The sequence below is a fragment of the Planococcus citri genome, chromosome 4 (genome assembly GCF_950023065.1).
Source record: "Planococcus citri chromosome 4, ihPlaCitr1.1, whole genome shotgun sequence".
NCBI lineage: Eukaryota > Metazoa > Arthropoda > Insecta > Hemiptera > Pseudococcidae > Planococcus > Planococcus citri.
The window spans coordinates 33,070,345-33,091,751 of NC_088680.1; the positions used below are offsets into that span (position 1 = coordinate 33,070,345).

Consider the following 21,407-nt stretch of genomic DNA (forward strand, 5'->3'; position numbering starts at 1 on the left):
GCGAGAAGTACGTATTGTTTATAGAATTTATTTCTAATGTTCTACAAATTATTACAGAATTTTACAAACAACGTTTATATAAAAAGTAACATCGAAATATAGATTTGTTTGAGTCAAGGTGTTATTTATTTGGGTGATGGAAAAATTCAGCGAGCTATACGATTGGCATTTGGAATTGGACTTGAGCCCTGTAATCAAAATGTAAACGAAAATGAGTAATTTTTTATAACGAATTGAAACAGATAAAAGAAACATATACCGTTCAAACATTTTTGTTAGGATTTCCTTGCTGGCTGCGTATCGTTCTTCGTTTTTGAAACTAGCATCACGCCATTTCTTTCTCACAGTGGACCAATTCTGTAAATGAGATTTCAGCAGCTCTTCTCGACTTGGAGCTTGATCCTGGTCCTGTAAATGATACGATTTGAAAATAGCTATCGTAGATTGACGTTGATAGAATTGAACGAATCATACTTACAGCATTTAAAATGAAATTTGGTGTCTTGTGAGGTGAAACTTGAGGTATTTTTAGGGTAGTAACACCCTCTGGTAATGGTTTAGGAGGCGGTAATTGATTCACCTCTTTGGTATCTAGACGTGATCGATATGGTTTTTCATTCAAATCTAAGGAACGACTATCTACGTCTTCGTCGTGTTTTATTTCTAAAAGCCCACAACTCGAGTCTTCCGTTTTTCTAAAAAAAAAAAAAAAAATGTAATCTGTACGTAGATAAAATTTCAGAGCCAATGAAGGCATCAAGTATTTACGTTGTATTTCAATTATTTACTTGGCTAAAATAGGTTCATTTTGTATCCAAGCTCGACAAATCGGATACAGAGGCGTATTTATGTCAAATTGAGCTAAATCTACGCTTCGATCGTTCAACTTCATAAAATAAGATTGATGATCTTCGATATTATTTGCTTTAGGCTTTTTCCACGTCATTGACGAGTGATCTCTGTGAATACAGGTTTGAAAATTAGTTTACAAAAAATAATATAGCGACGTTGAAAGAGAGAATAGTGAGTACTAACATCATAGACCTCTTTGAATTGGAATTCAAACTAGGACTAAGAACGCCTGATAGATCTAAATCATCGCAGTCGTCATTATTATGATTCAGAATGCCTTTCAAAGCTCCGGCCAAACGTCCTCGGGCAAGGGCTACTTCACCTGTGGAGAAAAATAATATGTAGGTTAGCTAATGGATGCAATGCAGATATATACATAGTAAGCCTAGAGTTCAGACTGACCATCTCGTTCTTTGAATTTCTTCTCCAAAGGACTGTCTTTGTTTTTTCTTGCCTTACGACGTTTTACTACTTTACTCTGTAATCAAATTACGAAATAGTTATTTGACATGGCATAGACAGATAAAAAATGTACGCTACGTTGAGATACAACGGTTCTCGAGAGAGGATACAAACGAAGTGTTATGAGATGGATTGAAACGAAAGATTAAAACATTAAGGTATCAAAAATTGGATTTTTATTTAAAATACCTTGAAATATGCTGAGTAAATAAGACAAACATACCATATTAGTTGAGATTCTGGAAGATGGTTTGATAACTGATACGATTCTTTTTCAGGAATATTACTGCAGATGTGTTCCAAAAACTGCTTTGTTCATAAAAGTATTCTTTTTAGGTCATAAATTTGAGGAATTCGTCAAAAATTCATAGAAAATTGATAAATAATTTCAAATTTAAAAATTCAAAAAGCCTCGAAATTTGTAAACATGAAACAGAAACTGGATGAAGAATTTTGCGTTGAAAGTGAATTGAAAAAGGAATTGACCCAGTAATGGAATCCATTTTGAACTTCACAAAGATGCTTGAGTAATTTCAGTTTTTTGATGAATAGTCTGCTCAATTTTAGTATTGTATAACTTAAAAATGAAGAATTTAATATCAAAAATAAAATAAAATACTTAAAAATTCAGTAAAATACAATGTTCATTTAAAAATTTGGAATGAATACCGGGTGGCTGATTCAAATCGTTAGCGCTCCTGTAGTCAATAAACAAAACTAAAAATTTTCATCGAAAAATCAAGAAGCAGATTTTAAAATTTTTTTGAGGGCAACCCTGATTTTGCCAAACAACAAAAAATGAAAATTATTTTTGTCAGATTCTTTCTTTTCTTTTTCGTTTCGTTGCAATTTTTTCTAAATAATGGTGTAATTATGCTAAATTTTTCGTAAATTTCTTCGTTATTGTGTAGTGTTTCGGTTCCTCTTCACGGATTACCGCTTGTCGTTTGAATAATACTCATGGAGAGTTCGAAATCCGAAGATGCCGACACCCAGAGTGTTTCGAATGATCAACAAGTGAAAGGTATAAAGTTATCAATTATGATTACGATGAAACTCATTTATAATATAATTTATTCTCTACTCATGGCTGATATTTGAATCGTATTTTATTCAAAGTAGTATCTGCGTATGTTTTAGAATTGAGTTTGCTTCATAGGTCTTTCTTTGCTGTTGATTGTTGTGTCATTGTGTGTCGATCCATAGCTTGTTGGATTTCTTTTATGCTGTGATAATTACTTGATCATTTTGATATTTTGGAGTAATATCCTTCTCAGTATACCCTCAGTTGAGCATCCTAACCCGATAAAGTACAAACCATCAGTCAGCTATTCCGCAATCCATTCTAATTATCCAGTGTTTCAAATTTCTCAATAATTATGAATCATGTTGGTTTTCTAGACGGATCGTTCCTTCGAATGATGAATCCGGTTTTGAAGTTTGCAATGTAGTGGTCTTTTGAACGTCAATGTAGCGATTAGATTTGAATTTGGAATTCATTATGCTATGTTTATTGCCTAATACATGCAGACTAACCACAGTCTAGAGTTGAATTCTCGCTTCAGAGCTTTTTATTGTTGTTTGATTGACACCTAAAAAACTATAGTTTTTTTTTCTCGAATGCTTAGTCTTAGTCGCATGAGTACGATGCCGAAAAATAGTAGTTTATTAGGTTCTTCCATCTTGTAAATAAAATGAACTGAACCTGAATTTTTTCACCTTTCAGAAAATGTGGTTTGTTTGGAGGAAGCTACTGCTCACGATATACCGACTTCATTAAAACGTTTATTAAGCTCGTTGGCACCCGATAACCTCAATGAAAAGGAAATATTTACAATTATACTATACATCGCTTCAATTGAAAATGGTTTCACTTGGGATCATTGTGTAGAAGACGTGCCTTTACGTCAGCGTATCTATTCTTTCGATATACGTAGAGTACACTCGATACCCAGCGAATCATACACCGCATGGAGTAAAAAAGACGAACAGTTTGAGAAAATTCTATACCTAGGTGGTTTCGAAGACTTCAAATGTCAGTTGATAGCTAGACCTTGGAGAAATACTATGAGAGTGCATATGTCCTATTCGTCGTCTTTGCTATGCTTCTCTTCGATTTTTCTTTTACCCGATTTCGTTCATTTGAATGAACCGAGATACGATAAAATCAAACAATTAGTTATTCGGTTACGAAACGAGATATTTCATCCTTTAAAGTCGTATGTTTTGACCGACGTTTCGATAGCGAATCCTTCATTGTTAGGTTTACCTTTGGAACTTATCACTAAAATCGTAGAATACCTCAGTGTGAAAGATTTTCTTAATCTGTGTGCTTGTTGTAGTCATTTTCGTCTTAATTTCACCAATTTAGATACCGTATGGGTACATTTTTGTAAACAGTTTGGAATTGTTACTGATAAACCCGATGATACCGATTGGAGAACTCATTTTAAAAACGCTTTTAACCTTTGATTTCTCTGTGATACGATAGATGTACATAGTTGGATAAGATTTAATACATTTTTAATAATAGTTGTATTTTGATTTCATTCAATGCTTATTAAATCTAATCTCAATCGACTATCGAGAATTGGAGCTTGAAAGGCAGTCGAAAAATTAGTCAATTATTGTGGTTCAAAATTCAAATTCAAAAAGTTTTACTGTAAAGTGTAAATGGAGACCGAGTATTGATTCACTAGAAAAGAAAAACTATTTGGAAGTTGTTCTTTGTTAATATCATTTTTCAAAGTTCTGATTTCTGATGCATTCAGTGCTGAAGAAAATATCTTTCAATCGAAGTGAAAGCTTGAAATCTTCGATTTTCATTATTGAAAAACAAGAAGCTAGAACTGAAAACCGAATTGTCTGCTTCCTATCCTTCTTGATTATCCAGCAAAGAAAGATTTGATTTGAAGCCATCTTGTTCTTATCATCATAATTTCACAAATATTTAAAATATTTATTCGTTTAGATGGCGAAACAAATAACGAATCAAGAACTGAAGAGGAACTGAACGAAGAAACTAGTCCAGAAGACGAAACAAAATTACAATGTAATGGTACAATTGGTAAGCAAAATGACCTTGTTTTTACTTTAGATTGAGCGAGAAATTACGTCACCGTACGTTAATAACTTTCGAATAGAAAAGTTTATTTATTTATGTCGAAAAATTAAATACCATACGCTAATTAAATCGGTAATTAATGAAAAATAACACGGCTATCGAATTAAAAAGAAAAAAAAATAATGTCTTTCTCTCCTGATTTGTGATTGGTTCAAGTCTCACGTAAATTCCGACTCGAACCAATCTAAACGCAGCATTCACAAGTATAGGTACCACAAGTAGGTAATTTAGTTCGCTCGAAAAATTGTTTCGTAGAGCGCGTTGTATAATTATTCAATTAGGCAACACTGCTGTTTGGCCGAAATGGACAGGGAGCGGGAATTGCATTTCCAGTTTTGTTGAATAGTCGTTGTTTAAACTTATGTACATGAAAATATCAGAATAGTTGTATAAAGTTTTATCTCTAAAGTGTATTTTTTAAAAATAATTTAATTATTTGTTCGAAATATGTGATGTTTTTCATCAATTCGAGCTTCAGGTGTGCTTAATTATTAACGGTGCTAATGTTGAGAATTTTGTTTGCGTATTTATCGTTGTGTGTGTAAGTGGTTCGCTCAGCGTTTGTATTCAACTATATAAATCGGGCTGTGTTTGTTTATGAATAATTTTATATTCAATTTTCATTAAATTTGTGCTTGGTTTGCAAATGTGTTGCGTATTCGGCGATAATTCGCGTTCGATAGTGTGGTACGAGGTGCCGGCGCGATGTCGCTCAGACGACTGTGTTTTTGGCTGAAATACAGATGAGAACGATACGAAGAAGATAATGTCTATACGTTTGAGCGGTGTCTACCTGGTGCAACATCCTCAAAACATGTCTCCGAGTACAGAGAAATCTCCATCGTTGAGTAATGACCCAGTCTCGCTGCCTTTGCAAAGCTCCAAACCACCCACAGCCGTTGCCATTGTTACGCCGCAGAGAAGTAATAGTTTGGATTTTTTGAACTTCGAAGAGAAAAGACAAATCATCGCGTCTTCTCTATCGCTAACCGATTTCCTGCAACATAAACATGCCCAAGGTTCGGCTACCACACCTACCTCACCTACAACAGCGAAGTTTATTTTGGGTGAGTTTCAATTCACACTCGATTCATTCTTCATTCTTCATGTTGATTCGAAAATCAGATTTTTCTTCCTTTCGTGTACAAAGTTCAACGCACTGGCGGCCTTTTACCCTGCACCTTGACGAGTCGTAAGGGTGCCGAGTATTTAGTTTACTATTTGCTACAAGTTTCAGTTTCGTTGCCAGCTCGTTTAGAACCGTCGGTAACGTGATAAAGATTAATTAAAGATTAGCGTTTTACGTGGCGAATTTATTCTCGCTCTTATAATACTGATAAGGTAGAGTTGATTTGTCGCGACTGCGACTCGACGGTGATAAGCTTCTCTCGTTTGTAAGGTTTCACCGGCGACGACGAGATTGTTTTCATTTTTTTTTTTTTTCTACGAGTAATTCTCTCGAAGCGAAAATACGTTCCTCGAGTGTTTTTTACGAGAGACAAGTACCAGTACACGAGTAACACGATGACAAATAAAAGAAAAATTTACACCGTTGGGCGGGAAAAGATGAAATAATATCGTTAAACTTTCCACTCGTCGACAAAGTAAACAATTTTAGCTTACTTTGAACTTCGCTAATAAAGTCGGTCTCGGTTTTTCAGATTTTATTCGAGTTTTGTCCACCAATTTAGCGTAAATACTGGACAAAAGATTTTTCCATTTTATCGCCAGGGGTACCAAAATCCTTACGCGAGAGGTTATTTTTCGAGGCAGACAAATTTAACCATTTTAGAGCTTTTATTCGACTTGGCTGCGTTTGGATTAAGTTTTTCGTAGGGTTTCGTCGTCGGCAAAGCTTGTTAACTCGATGTCTCTTTGATGTGCAATAGGAATTTATAACTTTTGTGTGATCTTTGAAGTGTGAGTAAAAAGTAGAGTGAAAATTTTCTACGTGTTTTTTTTACTCGTGTTGCGAGAGGTTTTTCATTTTCATGTGTAGAGTAGACCTTTGCGTGATGTTGACGAGTAGTGGTACGACTACAAAACTGTATTATTGCTAGGTGTGTTTTTTTTAATGAGAATGATTGCTCGAGTTGACAGTCTGAATGCTCTTTAATCGGCCCTTTGAATGCGAAAATGTCGCTATAGTTGGGTCGTTGTTTGTGTTTCTTTTTTTCAGCCTTTTAAATAATCATTCAGATTAGAGATTCGGTGTGGAAGGTGGTAGATTTGAATGTAATTTGCATGTTCTGGAGTGTTTGTTGTTGTTGCTCTTTTTTCGGAATAGGTGTTTGCATTTTTAACGAGGACTTTGCCAGGTTTTTTTCGAAGGGGTTGATTTAAACTGTAGATGAATGAAAACTCGTTGGGTTGGAGTATTCAAACGTTGAGTGAATTTCAGGTGATTCGAGGTATTTTCGAGTGATACATTTTGAGGTGGCACCTGCGTCCAAAACGTAGGAAACAAATCATGAAAATGGTGTCAATTTTTTTTTCAAAAATTAGTCAGGTGTGTCAAGAAAAATTCCCTGTTCAAATCTCTCGTTTTGAATTGAAAGGAGGGAGACTGTTCAATTGTTCATCTTTTATCGAACAATTTTTCTCATTGTCAATTGGCATAGAGTTGGAAATTTTCTTGAGGAACGATGTACCTAATTTAAAAAATTGAAGTGTTTCAGATTTTTGAAAAAAAAGAAGAAAATTCCTAAACTGTTCATGGGATATTTTGATTTTTCTTATGATTTCTTGAGATCTTGGGGCAGCATTGAGGATGCATGAAAAATTATGCAATTCCAAAATAAATCTTGAGGGTTGGCCACACTGATTGATTGGAAACAAGTTTCTCATTGTTTTGAGCAGTTTTGGACTCTCCAGCAGATTTTTGAAAGTTGAAATAGATACTCACAATATTGGAAAGCTAAAATTTACCCTATACTTTGATTTCGATCGGAGGTGGTGAAGTTTATTTCTACAAATTTTATGACATTTTTTGAGAAATGGGAGTTTTTGAACTATTATTGAAATTAGGGTTTGAAGTGAATTTTTGCTTTCCTACCAGATTGGATAAATTTTGAGGAAATTTTAACGGCCAGAAATCCGCATCAGGAGGCCACAAAACTGCTCAAAACAGTGTAAAACCGTTTACAATATTGATCTGTGATAAGGTGTAAGGAGGGGAGTCGAAAACAGATTAATCATCAGATTTCAGCTTTCAAGGCCACTTTGACAAAATTGTGGTTTCTTCATATTTTTGTCCCAAATTTGATTTTCAAAAATTCACCTAAAATCTAAAAATGAACTTCAGTTCCTGAAATTTTGGCTGGTGATATTTTTTTGTATGCTGCTTCATCCGTTTCAAAAACTGAATATTCACCGAATTCTTTGAAATTTCGTAAAAGTTGCTCCTAAGTGTGCAAAAAATTCCTTACAAGGGAACCCTCTCACATGATAACCCCCCCCCCCCCCCGATTTGAATGAAAATCAGACTGGTGGAAAGAGGACCTAAAAAAAAAAACCATCTCCCAATTTTCAGCTGCCGAAGTTGATTTTTCGGTTTGAAGTTTTGTGTATTTTTTATTAATTTTTCTCATGTTATGTGAAAAAATTCAATTTCTGATGATACACTGAGAGAACTGTTTAGTAGAAGTTACTGTAAAATTTAGTGAAGCGGCCCTCTGGTAACCCTTTTTGTAGAATTTACTACATTTTGTAGTACATAATACTAAGAAATGTAGTAGAAAAAGTACATTTTACTACGTTTCTTAGTAGTTTGTACTAAGAAATGTAGTAAATACTACAAAAAAATGACCAGAGGTCCTCTTTACTAAACTTTTCAGTAATTTTTACTAAAGTGATTTTTCTCAGTGTAGTTACAGATTTGGCCGACGCCGCCGACGGTAGTACTTATCGATTAGGTATCAAGCATAGACTCTTTGGCCAAAATTTCAGTTGCTGAAGTTCATGTGGTGGGGAGAAATTGCCATTTTTCAAATTCACACATAACATGAGAAAAAACAGTAAAAAATCCTGTTTTCCGAACGAACGAACGAACGGACGGCCGGATCCGTCCATTGATGGTATGCTTCGATTTGGTATTCGGCACAGACTGTTTGACCAAAATTTGAGCCCCTGAAGTTCATTAGATGAGCTTAATTTACTGGTTTTTCAAATTTTTAAATGGCATATTTTATAAATCACCAGATGGACAAAAAATTTGATTTCTGATGATAATCCCAGATCCGGCCGACGGTAGTATTAATCGATTAGGTATCAAACATAGACCCTTCGGTCAAAATTTCAGCTGCTAAAGTGCATGTGGTGTGGAAAACGACCATTTTTCGAATTTACAGAACAACTTTACCTGTGTACACAGAACTTCAAACGCTCGTCAAAAATCGAAAAATCAACTTTAGCAGCTGAAAGTTGGGGGATGGGAGTTTTTTGAGGTCCTCTTTCCACCAATGCAAGTTTCATTCAAATCGGAGATTATCAGGTGGGAGGGTCCCTTGTTAGTTATGTAGGTTGTCATTAGTGAAAATCGGATGAATTTCCAGTGAAATGCTTTCTCAAGAATCGCTCGAGATTCCCCCCCCTCCTCCTCCTCCTCCTCCCTCCCAATGTTGAATTTGATGGAAATTTCAAATGTTCGATAAATATCATAAAAGTGTGATAAAATTTGCCATCCTGATCGAATTTTGCGAAAAAATATGAGCTAAAAGTTGGTAACATTTTATTTTACTTGAAAAAAACGTCAAAAATTGATGGAAATCATCAAAATTTTGTAAAATTTATCAAATATGTTTGAGAACACTTGGAAATTGCTTCAGATATGCTCGTAAAGTTGATTAAATTGAAATTGATGTTGTTTATAAAAATTGAAATTGTGTAAAACTTGGTAAAACTTCATCAAAATAATGTAAAATTCCTGTAAAAAATTTGCAGTTTTGAAAAAATATTTCCCAGGACTTCATTTTGTTTCATTTTTTTTTTCGTCAGGCGACTATTGCATCGAAAAAACAAAGCTACAAATACTTATGTTTAAATGAAGGAATTGCAGTACTTTCACTATATCAAGGCTGCAAGTAAATGTACAACTTCTCAGCTGGATTAATTTTTCACCGGTGATGTCTGAGGACATAAGACTTAGCGGTTTTCTATGTCTAAAAAAAGCACAACGGTATTATTTCGTACCAAAATTAGTGTAGATATTTTTTTCTTTTGACGTTTTATCTGAAGGAAAAATTTCACTTACGAAGATGTCGACTCAACATGACAAAAAATTACAAGATGCGAAATAACTGTACCAGTGTTTGTCGTTGCTCTAGTTGACGTTAATGTAATGCTGGTAGGAGGAGAGAAGAGGTCCGGGACAGAGCTAATAATTGTGAAAAATGATCTTCGTATGTGGCATGGTGGTTCAGGGAGACGACTGCAGTAACAACTACGAATTAATTAATGGTATAGAGTAATTACTCGGCGGCGTACAGTACACGATATTACGATGATGTGGAAAGCCAGAGAGAGAAATAGAACTGTGACTATAGAGTATAGGGCGAGGAAAAAGAGATGTCGAGGGGATAGAGAATAGAACCATGTACGACTCTGTATGTACGGTTTTTTGACGTATTCGCGTCGTAGGATCGAGTGAAAGCTCACCAAGGAGGAACGCAATTCGCGTTGCGTTTTACACGCGAACTGTGCGAGCCCAGGGTGTTTGGTTGGGAAGAGGTGGAAAGAGCAGGGTATCTGCGACGGTTATCCTATTAATTGCGAATTCGTGTCGTGACGAAATTCAAATTAGAGGTCGCCCGTGCGCTTTTATACGCGACTACTCGACGAAGAGAAAGCTCAAGTTGATGAAAAGCTGTGTGTACTAGGATGGTTTTCTGGTAGGTAGGTATTTCGAAACAGATTGAGAGTATTCGGGCGTGAGGAAATGCTTTTAGGGTTTCGAATTTTTGATTTTGGGAAGCATTGATGAGGTTCGGATTGGGGCGTTGCTGTCGCGACGATGACGGCGGTGTATCGTCGACTCGACTCGACTCACGTTAAACTCGCGGTGTGTAAGTTGTACACTACGCCGGAGTAGATACATAACTAATTACCAGTGGAATGCTATTCGGGGTCAAAGAGTGGACTCGCCCCGAGACGAAAGAGGGAGGTCAAGGTTGTCTTATAAGAAGTATACATCGATATAGGAGGCTGGATGATTGTTGTGTTGTGAAGTTTATATACCAACGTGTATCTTACGCGTATGAATGTATGAGTATTACATCGGTTAAGGTATGGATAAGATTATGTTTCTTTGCATTTATCGTATCTATGGTTTATCAGTGTGGAGTTTAATGTACCAGTATATCTACGATGAATGTGGAATGAAAAAAGAACGCTGATACGATATTACGAGGTATTTCAGTTGTTCAGGGTAGCTCTAGAGAGGTTTTTGAGGCCGAAGGCATGTATACTCAAAGGCTTGGGCTTGTCGAAAAATGCTGATGTCTGTTGTGATTTGTGTCACATAATAATTATAAGACATGAATCACGTTCCCGGATCATTATTCTGTTCCTCGTTCTTTTCATTAAACGACATTACTTTAGATTTGCAACGTCGCGTTGTACTCAAATTTTGAGACACTATCAATATTGAACCTCGTTTCAAGCGATTGTCGTCAAGTTTACATTAATTTTTTACAATTTCCAGTCATTGTTATGCCCATTGTGCAGTTTTTGTGATGCTTCATGTAATTTTTGTCCAATTTCATTCCACTTTGATGGCATTTCTAACTACGCAATTTTCATGATATTCTCAAATTTATTTTGGCAATTTTTTGTTGTTTTCAATTTTTTCATGTGATTTTAACAAGTTTAGGCGTTGTTTTATGCAATTTTTGCTGAATTTTATTACTTTTTGATGATTTTTTTTGGGCGTTTTCTTATGTATTTTCATGATGTTATATGTAAGTAAATGTAAATTTTGTTGAAATTTTATCACTGTTTTGGTAATTCAGAATGATTTCAATATTTTCATGCCATTTTTAACAGTGCATGTATTTTCTCGATATTTTAAGCAAATTTTGCGAAGTTATTTCAAAAGGTTTCCTAATTTTTTATGCAATTTTTGTGAAGTTTTGACAAATTTTGTTTAAATTTTATCAATTATTATTACGAGGTGTGTTTTGTTAATTTTAGTGCTACCATTTACATGTTTTTGTCATTTTGAAAACATTTTCAAAAACTAAGATGTCTACAAGTGATCTTCAAAAAGTGATCCTTTTGGCCAAAAATTAATGAAACATTTTCAAAATTAAATGATAATTTGTCAAGAATTGAATGTGGAGAGTATTATGAAAATTATCGTTGAATTGACGACTTCCTAGTTGCTGAAAATTTTTGTAAATTGGTGAAAACATTAGAATACCTTAATGGAACGAAATTTTGCAAAAAATTGCTTGAAAATTTGTTTTAGCCGAAATGTCGTAAAAATTGTTAGAATTGCCCAAAAATTGATGAAAGATTGTGAAAATTGAGCAAAAATTTGAAAAAATGCTTGGTTATGTTATTAAAATGAAATGGAGGGAAATTAGGCTGCGAAAAATTCATTTAATTTCGAAATGAAATTGTGAAAAAAATCTCCTAAAGCGTAATAAAAACCGTATAAAATTACTAACTTATTGAAATTTCTTGAAAAGTCAAAAGTTACCAAAAATTGTGAAAAATCCTGACGTGATGGAATTTTTTCATTATTTCTTTCGTGATCAGTGCGAAAAATTCTATAAAAATCATCCATCAGTTGATCAACCGTATCTAATTTTTATAAAAAAGGTTGTCCAAAAGTGAAAGTGTGATCATTCTTCCTTTTTCATTTTTTCAATTTAGTAGACAGAGACACGTAGTATTCTGTTTTTTTTTTATCAAGTATTTTATCACATTTCAAGTGTGTGAGTTTTGCTTTTTAATTAATTTTTGGTAACTTTGGATATTAATTTACTTATGCAATTTTCGTTGAATTTCACCAAATTTTTCAAAATTTAGCTTGTGTACTTTTACTGATTTTTTTATGCTTTTCAAGTATTTTCATGTCTTTTAACGTGTTTTGATGACGTTTAATGCAATTATTTGCTCAATTTTTTCGAAATTTTTTTAATGTTTAGTACTTTTTATGATTTTTATATGTTCTTTTTAACGTGTTTTGATGACGTTTAATGTAATTTTTTGCTCAATTTTTTTAATTTATTTGAAATTTTTGAAATTTTAAGTATGTACATTTTATGATTTTAATATAGGTGAGAAGAGGGGAGGGGGAGGTAAGAGAAAGCGAGGCGGATCACATCTATGAAAAATGAAAATAAAAAAGGTCGAAAAATCCAATTTTGAAAATTTGGTGATGGGCACCAATTTTTCTGGGAATTATCCAAGCATGTGGAACTTATCAGTTTTCTGTTCGATCATTGATTTAATTGTTTCACTTGCTGCTGCAATATTTCAATTTTTGATTTTTTTAAACAAAATTTTCAGTCAAGTTCTGAAAAAGAGGATTGATTTTTATGAACGGGATTGCATCGTACACTTTATGTAGGTATTTGTATTTTTTTTGGGTATTTTAATGCAGATTCGATCAGACGCAGAAATTGCTTTATTGCCTGATATAATGACTCTTCGTTAATGGGACTGTAAAAGAGAGCTCATCCAATTTATGGTGATATAAAAATAAAATTAGTTCGACGACGAAATTGTCCTCTTGTTCGTGTATGCAAATAAAAAATGCGTAATTGCTATATCGGTGGCAGTATCATCATAAAAAGCCTGCAAGAGCGGTATCGACAATAGACTATAAGCAGCAGTATCTGTATCTATGTATCTGCAATCCAGGAGGAATTAGAATATAATTGATTGTGTGTGTACGGTCCATAACGCCGACAACACCCGCGTCTTGTAGCCTACCATCTTAAGCGCCTTACTCGTACAAATGCAGAGTATAGAGAGAATAACCTAGTATAACTAAGTATATAGCCAAAGTTTATAACGGGTAAAAAGATACTCGTATAAAACTCCAGTCTTGGTGGAAGAGCTTACGAAGACTGGAAACTATAGCAAGAAGCAAGGATAAGGAGGGAAGGTGTATTATAGTAGAGGATAGACTTAGTTGTTCGTATGTACTGGTATCTTTCTTTCTCTCTTTACATCTCCGCGGGTCTTTCTCTTTAATTAACATAATACATCGAGTATCGTTACACTTCATTCATCACGACTTGAGGCCTTCTTATGTAGCATACATATACGAGAATAATAAGTTATGCGACGCGACGCTACGTACGAGGTATAGGAGTTGGAAGTACGTATACGTACATTCGGCTAGAACGTGTTCGGAATCGGAAGAGGCGGTTTTTCTTTCCTATATTTTGATTATGGTTTTTTTCTCCTCTCGATTGTACGAGCAATTGGATAGCATATAGGAAAGGGGAAAAAAATAGAAGCTTTGGTCGGCTCGAATCGTTCGGCGGCGAGGAATGGGCTAGTCGCGCTCCATTTAGTTGACTAAATTAGATACCTGGTAGCATTAGATTTTTATTTATACATAACCAAGTCGGGGGATGACCGACTGATGTACCGGTTTTACGCACCAGCGGGGGATAATCGGATTTACTGCGTCTTTGCGTGACTCTGCGTGTCTGGACTCTAGATTCTGGACACAAGATAACTACGTAATGATTAGATTGACGATGCGAGAGATACGTACTACTGGAGATGAGACTGATGGCTCCGAGATTTCAAGCTATTGTGATCGCGACGAGGTTGATGGAAAAGGCTTGTACGAATAGCTTGGTGGGATTTGATGGAAATTGTCGATTGTTTGATATTGGGGCAAGTTGTTTTGTTGGAGTGATTTGAAAGTCTGATTATGACAGTTTTCCAAGTCGAGAAATATTCAATTTCAATATTGTCATTCGTGATCCAAAGTGTTTGAAATCGAGGAGTATTCTGGTTCGAAAAGGTCTCATATTGGATAATTTTTTGAAAGTGTCCTAATTTGGTGACTTGGTGTCTCAATTTTTGAAATTTTTATTCGTTTAAAGTGAATTAATGGAGAGACGTTGCTAAAATCGATTCTGCTGGAACCTTCATGTAAGTACGTATCAATCATGAAAACCAAGATGGTTTTGTTTGATGCTGAAGAGTATCGTAATTCGTAGTTTAATGCCAAACTCAATCCTAAACCTCGCTTGGTAATGAATACGTACTCGATATACGAGTAACTAAGATGTATGTATGTATGTACATTACATAGAAATAGATGTATTACACAACTCGACATATAGGATGTCATTAATCCAAATGCTCGTAACGAAACAGGTGTGCAAGGGTGGATCCTCCATTGTATTGTGTATGCTCGTACCATTTACAGCATATAAACGCATACCTAACATACAATTATAATTATCAGAGATGAAATAAAAAAAGGGCAGGAAGGAAAAGAGGTGGTATTTGACATGAGTTTGGTTGTTTTGTAAACATGTCAATGTACTAAGTACGTAAAATGTACTCGTGTACTCGAAACAGGTGGTTTGCTGCGACTATAACCGACCCCTTGGTTTTTCTTTATCCCTCTTTAAACTACCGACTACGTGTAAATAAGACTAGAAAATAAGGTACCCGTTTGCGATATCAACCCCAATCCAGGGTTTTATTTTGGCAAAAGGAACGTATTGTCGTGGAACCAGTTGGTGGTATTCTTTTGTATGAAGTTGAAGAAAAGGAACGAGGGAACAGGTTAGAGAATTCTATCAATGCTCAGGAGTGCAGATTTTGCAGGGAGAGTTCGATAGTTTGAAAATTGGATAGGTTTTTATTAGAATTTGGGAGAGTTTGGAATTTTTTGGACCACTGTGATTTCGAAAATTTTCTAGTCATTCTCTTTGAAATTATTATTAGAATTTCTGCAAGAACTTCAGAAGAATTGTTTGCCCTTCGAGCACTGCAAGGTGCGGAGTGCAGATCAAATTCGCTTTGTATGGATGATAGATTGGAACTGTATTCCACATGTAAAGTCAACCTCTTGTGTTTGCATCAACATTTTCTTTCATGAAAAGCAATTTTGCAAATCGTGACTGACGTAGCATTGTAAGTGCATAAAATCGAAATTCTCAACAAGAAGAGTATTTTCAAAATTTAATTATAATTTTGGTGTACAAAGTCGTGTGAAGCTTAAGAAGTTTTTGGCGTATCAAAACTACGTACTAGCGATGGAATTTTCCTACAACATAATGCGTTATTTATACGTCTTCGTGTCGTATTAATTCGTATGTAGTCTGTGGTACTTATGAGATTATTATTGTAATATTTTGTATGTACTACTGGTAGTATTTTCAACGATGACTACTACTCGAGTATACATCGAATAAATGAACACAAATATGCATAAGTACATATTATTTTAAAAGAAGAACTAGAATTGATCTAATGATCTAATTATAATGCCACACTTGACGAAGTAATTATTTTGGCGATATGGCAATAGCAAAGTTTATCTATTATTCTAGGTTCAATGACTATAGAATAGCACAGATACTTCGATAATTCAATGTTAGTTATCTATATCGGAAGCTTTCTCAATCTTATGTATTGAAAATATGTATTACTCATTTGTGGATCAGTGCAGTTGTGTAGATTAGATGAAATCTTTCTATGAATTAAATATAAATTTCTTCTAGTATTATAATTATATAGGTAATATGTACATGTGTGTAATAAATAGGTTCAAAGTAACGGTAATACAATTGGCATATAAATTAAACGTATGAACGTGTATTTTTAAAGATCAGTGCTTTCTACGCTATTATCGTTCGATGATTTTTGATTAAGTGTTTATTATTCTTCGGTCAAGTATTGTGGTAGTTTTCCACGACTAATATTAGGTATATTTATTTGCATATCTTGTCTCATTCTATTGAATCGTGCGTGGTTTTTCCTTTGGTTGAAAATTTGAAGAAAAAAAAAGAATGTGAAAAGAAAAATGTTTTTCAATCGATTGCACCTTCTCGTCTTACTCGTGCTTATAGGCTACTCTCTAAATTTGAAACAGTCAATTTCACTGCTTAGCAGTCACGACATTTTGCCTTTTTAAAGCAGTAGTTTTTTTTTACTGCAAAACAGTGAAAAATTACTGAATTGGTCAGTAAAAAATCATTTTGACTGACCAATTCAGTAATTTTTCACTGTTTTGCAGTAAAAAAAAACTACTGCTTTAAAAAGGCAAAATGTCGTGACTGCTAAGCAGTGAAATTGACTGTTTCAAATTTAGAGAGTACGTATTTATCACACATCAGTTCTCGCGAACAAAAATATACTTACGGCGCAGCATTCAAATTTAGACTGCTATTACATGTAAGGTGGAGAAGGGAGACCGAAAATGAATTTATTATTCTTCCAAAATCATTAAATTTTATTGCCTTACGCGCAGCTTCGGTGTTGTCAAACATTCGGTATCTTAAAAGTCATCGTAAAACTTAATTCAGGTAGAGATGGGTATACAATGGTCGTAAAATTCGTCGTGAAATATCACTTATCGCAATAAATTGAAATTTTGTTTATTATATTTTTTTATCGCGTCATTTATAATTCGGTGTATTCAATTAAGCTGCTAATTTTTTCGGAAGAGGAAGGGGACTGTGGTGTAATTTAATCTCATTGAATGAAAATCAATTATTTCAATACGAAGTACTTGCTTAACAATAACAATGTTTAAAATCCGCATAAAATCTGGTGTTTTGTCCCCCCCCCCTCCCTAAATGTACTTACTGACTGATTTTCAGCCTTTCAAAGATATGTACATGCTTTTGTCTCTTGAATTGAATAGAGCTGATAATTGATGAATGAAATTGTGAAATGAACAATCCCCTACAATCAACTAATTTTTTATTTTTTGTTTTGTTTCAGGTGAGTACGAAATTCTTACCGTAAGAATAATGAATAGATATTTACACATGAAAATAAGTAAGTCATTTTCTGATTTTAAAAGTACGAAAAGAGCATCACCGGGTAAAGTAGGTACTAAGGTAGGTGAAATGGCCCTATGCTCGAATTTTGGGACTAGATAACCAGTGAAATTTGTTTCATATGGTTCCAAACCCTAGTGATGAAATTTTTAGATCGCTACTTCGCCTCTCACCCATTCAAAAGGGTAAAATTGTGATTTCAATTAAAAATTTCCATCTTTGGCAGTTTCCAAACGATTTTTTCCAACTTGCAGAATGAGGAAAATGCGATAAAAAGTTGTTAGAGGGCCTCAAAAGACTGTAGGGAAAATTTTGGACCGTTGATTTGAATGATTATTTATTGCCCTTCTACTGGGGTGAAGTTTTTGGTGATGACTGATCGTGTAATAGATGTCCACTTTTAGAAGTAAAAACATCGTTTTTGAAATTTTTTCAGTTTTTTTTAATGTGTCCAAAATTGTATTATTTTTGCAAGTCATGCAAATTCCTTGGAAAAGTGAAAAAAAATGAAAAACGGTTTTCTTACGTCTTCTGAGTGAATATAATGATCAATTGTCACTAAATTTTTTTTCAATTTTCAGTTGAAATTTTGATATTATTTACTCGTAAAAACCCTGGTAGAAAAGTTATGATTCAAGCCAGAGATCAACAATTTGTCCTACAGTCTTTTGAGATTCCCCTACAACTTTCTGTCGAATCCCCCTCCAATTTTGCAATTAAAAAAAAGTGAAAAATAACCCATCGCATTAGACACAGCCAAGCGTTATTTAAATACGAAAATTTTTAATTTTTGGAAATTTTCATTTTTAATGTTTCAACGGTACTTTTAGTAAGTTTTTTCAAAAGTAAAATCATGAAAAAAATGTACCATGTACCTCATAAATTTTTTTCTGGCCACATATACCTGCCAAATCAAAAAAGACGCTCAACTAAATTATCAAACTGAATTTAAACGAAATTCTCGATTTTTTCATGTTTTATAACGCTACTTTTGGATGACCCACCGAACCAAAATTTATATCTAGACCAATATAATCTCAAAATACGTACCTATAGTCCTATCATATGGTGTGATTTCAGAAAAATTCTAATTTTCTTTCTTTTCAACTCATTTCTGTCGATTATGCGGGGTAAAAATCGAAGTTTTTTAATTTCGCCGAAATTATGTACAATGAAATTGAAAAATATTAACTAGTTCCTTTGGTGAAAATTTGTTTAAAAAATCGAGGATTTCCATTTCTCTTACTCTGTATGGAATTGATCTTGATCGAAAAAGTTCGTGTTATGATAACCCTACTCGATTCGAACTTACTTACGTATCTAATCTAATTCACCAGTAAAATCTCATTTCACCGTTCGATGATTTGAAAATTGGGATGAAAATGGTAATTTTTTGCCTCGTGGAGGTGTAAATTAACAAAAACTTTCTCTCTTGGTTCGATTGGATCGAATTTCAAGTTGCAGTTCGGAATATTGATAGGTAGTGAGAATATCTTGTCTACCAGCGCACAGTGGGCCGAAATGAAAGAAAGTGCGCACGTATTTGTTTTTTAGTTTGACTATCAAGTCTCGGGATTTGTCTTTGTGTGTACCAAACTCTGATGTGGAAAAGAGGGTTGTCAGGGTGAAAAATTATCAATTTTGAGTACGCTTTGGCGTCCACACGCAGTACCTTAGTAATCCTTAAAAAAGTGATGTCAAGTTATTCGGTGTCCAAATGTTAGTTTTTTGAAATTTTTCGTCTCAAGGAGCCCAAAGGAGCTGCCGACAGATTGAAATTTAAACGGAAATGTAAAGAAAAGTTCAAGTTGATGTCAAAATCTTGAAATGTTTCAGCGTGAAAATGTGATCTCAACGTCTATGTTGAGCCGTGGGAAGTAAGGAAGAGGGTCGACTATCAAACTGAGAATTGAAAAAAGTGTCAAGGAATCGATTTTTTGGATCAAAATTTACCTGTTTGGTTTGATAATGTAACTTGATTGTTTCCTTTAAAAAATCACGAATTTTTGTTTTTGGGATCTGTGGGCAATGAGCCATGTAAACCTTTCATCACTCATTTGCAAATTATGATAGATTTGGAATTTTTAATCTGCTCTGCTGCCGTGTGTGAATATTTCAAATTTTCAAACCCGAAACGCAAATCTGGGTAAATGTTGAATCTATACTCGTATTTCAATAAGCATAACCGTTTATCAGATTCATCCTACTCACCCTTCATCTTCAAACATACCTACGCTATATTTTTGATATCACGCTCGCAATTCCATTCCTACTCCTCCATATCGTCTCGTATTGCGTAAAATATGGCGATTTTAATTCAAAGATAAGACCTAGATATACGTAAACGTACGTGTGGTATGCAATATGTAAATAACTGTAGCGTAGACAAGTGGTAAATTAGGTAATTAAAGAAACTTATCGTACTTTTACACGCGCTTAGTGGCGTGCTTTTGTGACTTTGTGTGACTTTACAATGTGTATACTCAAAAGTCAACTTATAGCAGCGTTGCAAAAATGCTTGCGGCAGTAATTTCATACGACATTCCTTTCCCTTCTTCTTCGAGTCATCGTCGTATTTTCACAATCTGTTTTCCACTTGTACATACATACCTTTTGTTACGGCGTATTGTACCTTTCAGTCAAGTGACGATTAGCTCGTCGAAAAAGGGTTGTTTTTTTTACCTAGTGGTATACTGTACATCTTGTCCCTTATTGTTTGATGGAAGGAAAAAGATATAGACACCTCTTTATTTCGTAATAAATTCAAGCTGGTCGAGTGGCACTGGTTACACAATGGATGGAAAAGATGGAAATAAAGAGGCGAAGACTGATGTGTGTGAGATGAAAGATGAAGGTATAACCTTGAGCGATTTTACCTGGCGGTTTGATACGATGACGAATGAGGTAAGGTGAATACGAAAATCCTTTGAATCTTTTGCATACATTTGTATGTAGATGTGGCTACCTTACCTTAGCAATTCAGATATTGTATACAACCTGCTTTACCTGTTATCGTCAAAGGAACACGACGAGTAGATATAGGTTTATTTGGCTGCAATTGCGAGCATATTTTACATACTGCTGCGTATGGAAGGACAGGAGATCCCCTCAAAGTATGGTTTGATTTTTTGGGTATATGCTGGGCACACTTTCGTAACAATAGAACAGTGTTGGCTGCATTTACATAATGGCAGCCCTCGCACTTCGCCTCCACGTAATATACCGCACTACGAACGAATGTATATTAAATGTTTCATTTTGTATCGGTGGTATCTCGGGTATTGTCTGCGTATTATTGGCGGAGAACGATGATGAAGACACGGTCGGAGGAAGTGTGGTTGGAGGTCGTAGCTCGATAGAGCCTTTTAGAGGGCACGAAATATGCGTGGTGGTATTTTTATACGTATACGTAGAATGCGTCGACAGAGCTGAGGCAGAGCTGAATACAACCTATTCTTATATATTTGAGTTGGAATGATCCACAGTGAGATGTGTGAAAGAGTTGAAAGAAGCCAAAGAATCAATCCCTAGGTAATGAGGGAGCATCGAGGTAGAAAAAAAAGGACGGAAACGGTTGACATTTTTATTACATGTGTGGCGGTGAGATGTGGTATTCGTTGGGATTCTTTTTCTCGTCTCAGATCACCTGTGCTGTGAGATGTTGGCCCTTGGCCGACGCCACTGTCGCATTTTTGATCAACTTGGCCAATAGTTTTGAGTTTACGAGTCGTCGTCTAGACGCTTGATTGCATCGAATGTAGGAATACGAGATAAAAGTAGGGTATTAATAGATGCGTCTGTGTCTCGAGTGTCTGTGCATAGTCGTATTATGCCGTATCCCTGCGATCTCTGAAGTAAGTTGAGGATGGAGTTGGAATATTTTTGGAACTATTTTGTCTTTAGGAGTTTTGCTGTGGTGTTGTGATTACGATTAGCGATGACGATGACCATATGTGCAGCCCTCTGAATACCCGTAA

The 21,407-nt window shown here is 34.8% G+C and overlaps 2 protein-coding genes across 6 annotated transcripts in view; one reads left to right on the forward strand and one right to left on the reverse strand.

Annotated features, from left to right (window-relative positions):
• Window positions 1-12: 12 nt before the first annotated feature.
• Window positions 13-1,741, reverse strand: mip40 (Myb-interacting protein 40). Its single transcript, XM_065359616.1, has 7 exons — window positions 1,538-1,741; window positions 1,255-1,330; window positions 1,036-1,174; window positions 789-959; window positions 479-695; window positions 260-408; window positions 13-188 (listed from the first exon to the last, which is right to left on the reverse strand). The coding sequence occupies exons 1-7, from the start codon at window positions 1,538-1,540 to the stop codon at window positions 155-157; spliced, it is 789 nt and encodes a 262-aa protein (XP_065215688.1). The 5' UTR covers window positions 1,541-1,741; the 3' UTR covers window positions 13-154.
• A 396-nt stretch (window positions 1,742-2,137) lies between these two features.
• LOC135843216 (phosphatase and actin regulator 1-like) overlaps window positions 2,138-21,407 on the forward strand; it is a 126,764-nt gene continuing 107,494 nt past the window's right edge. For 2 of the 5 annotated variants that reach the window (XM_065361016.1, XM_065361018.1), the window contains exon 1: window positions 4,782-5,505. In XM_065361016.1, coding sequence (XP_065217088.1) covers window positions 5,205-5,505 — 301 coding nt within the window. In that variant the 5' untranslated portion in view covers window positions 4,782-5,204. Of the gene's footprint in view, window positions 2,339-4,285; window positions 4,382-4,780; window positions 5,506-17,385; window positions 17,483-21,407 lie in introns of those variants that run through there. The other 3 variants (XM_065361017.1, XM_065361014.1, XM_065361020.1) reach the window with 3 other exon arrangements.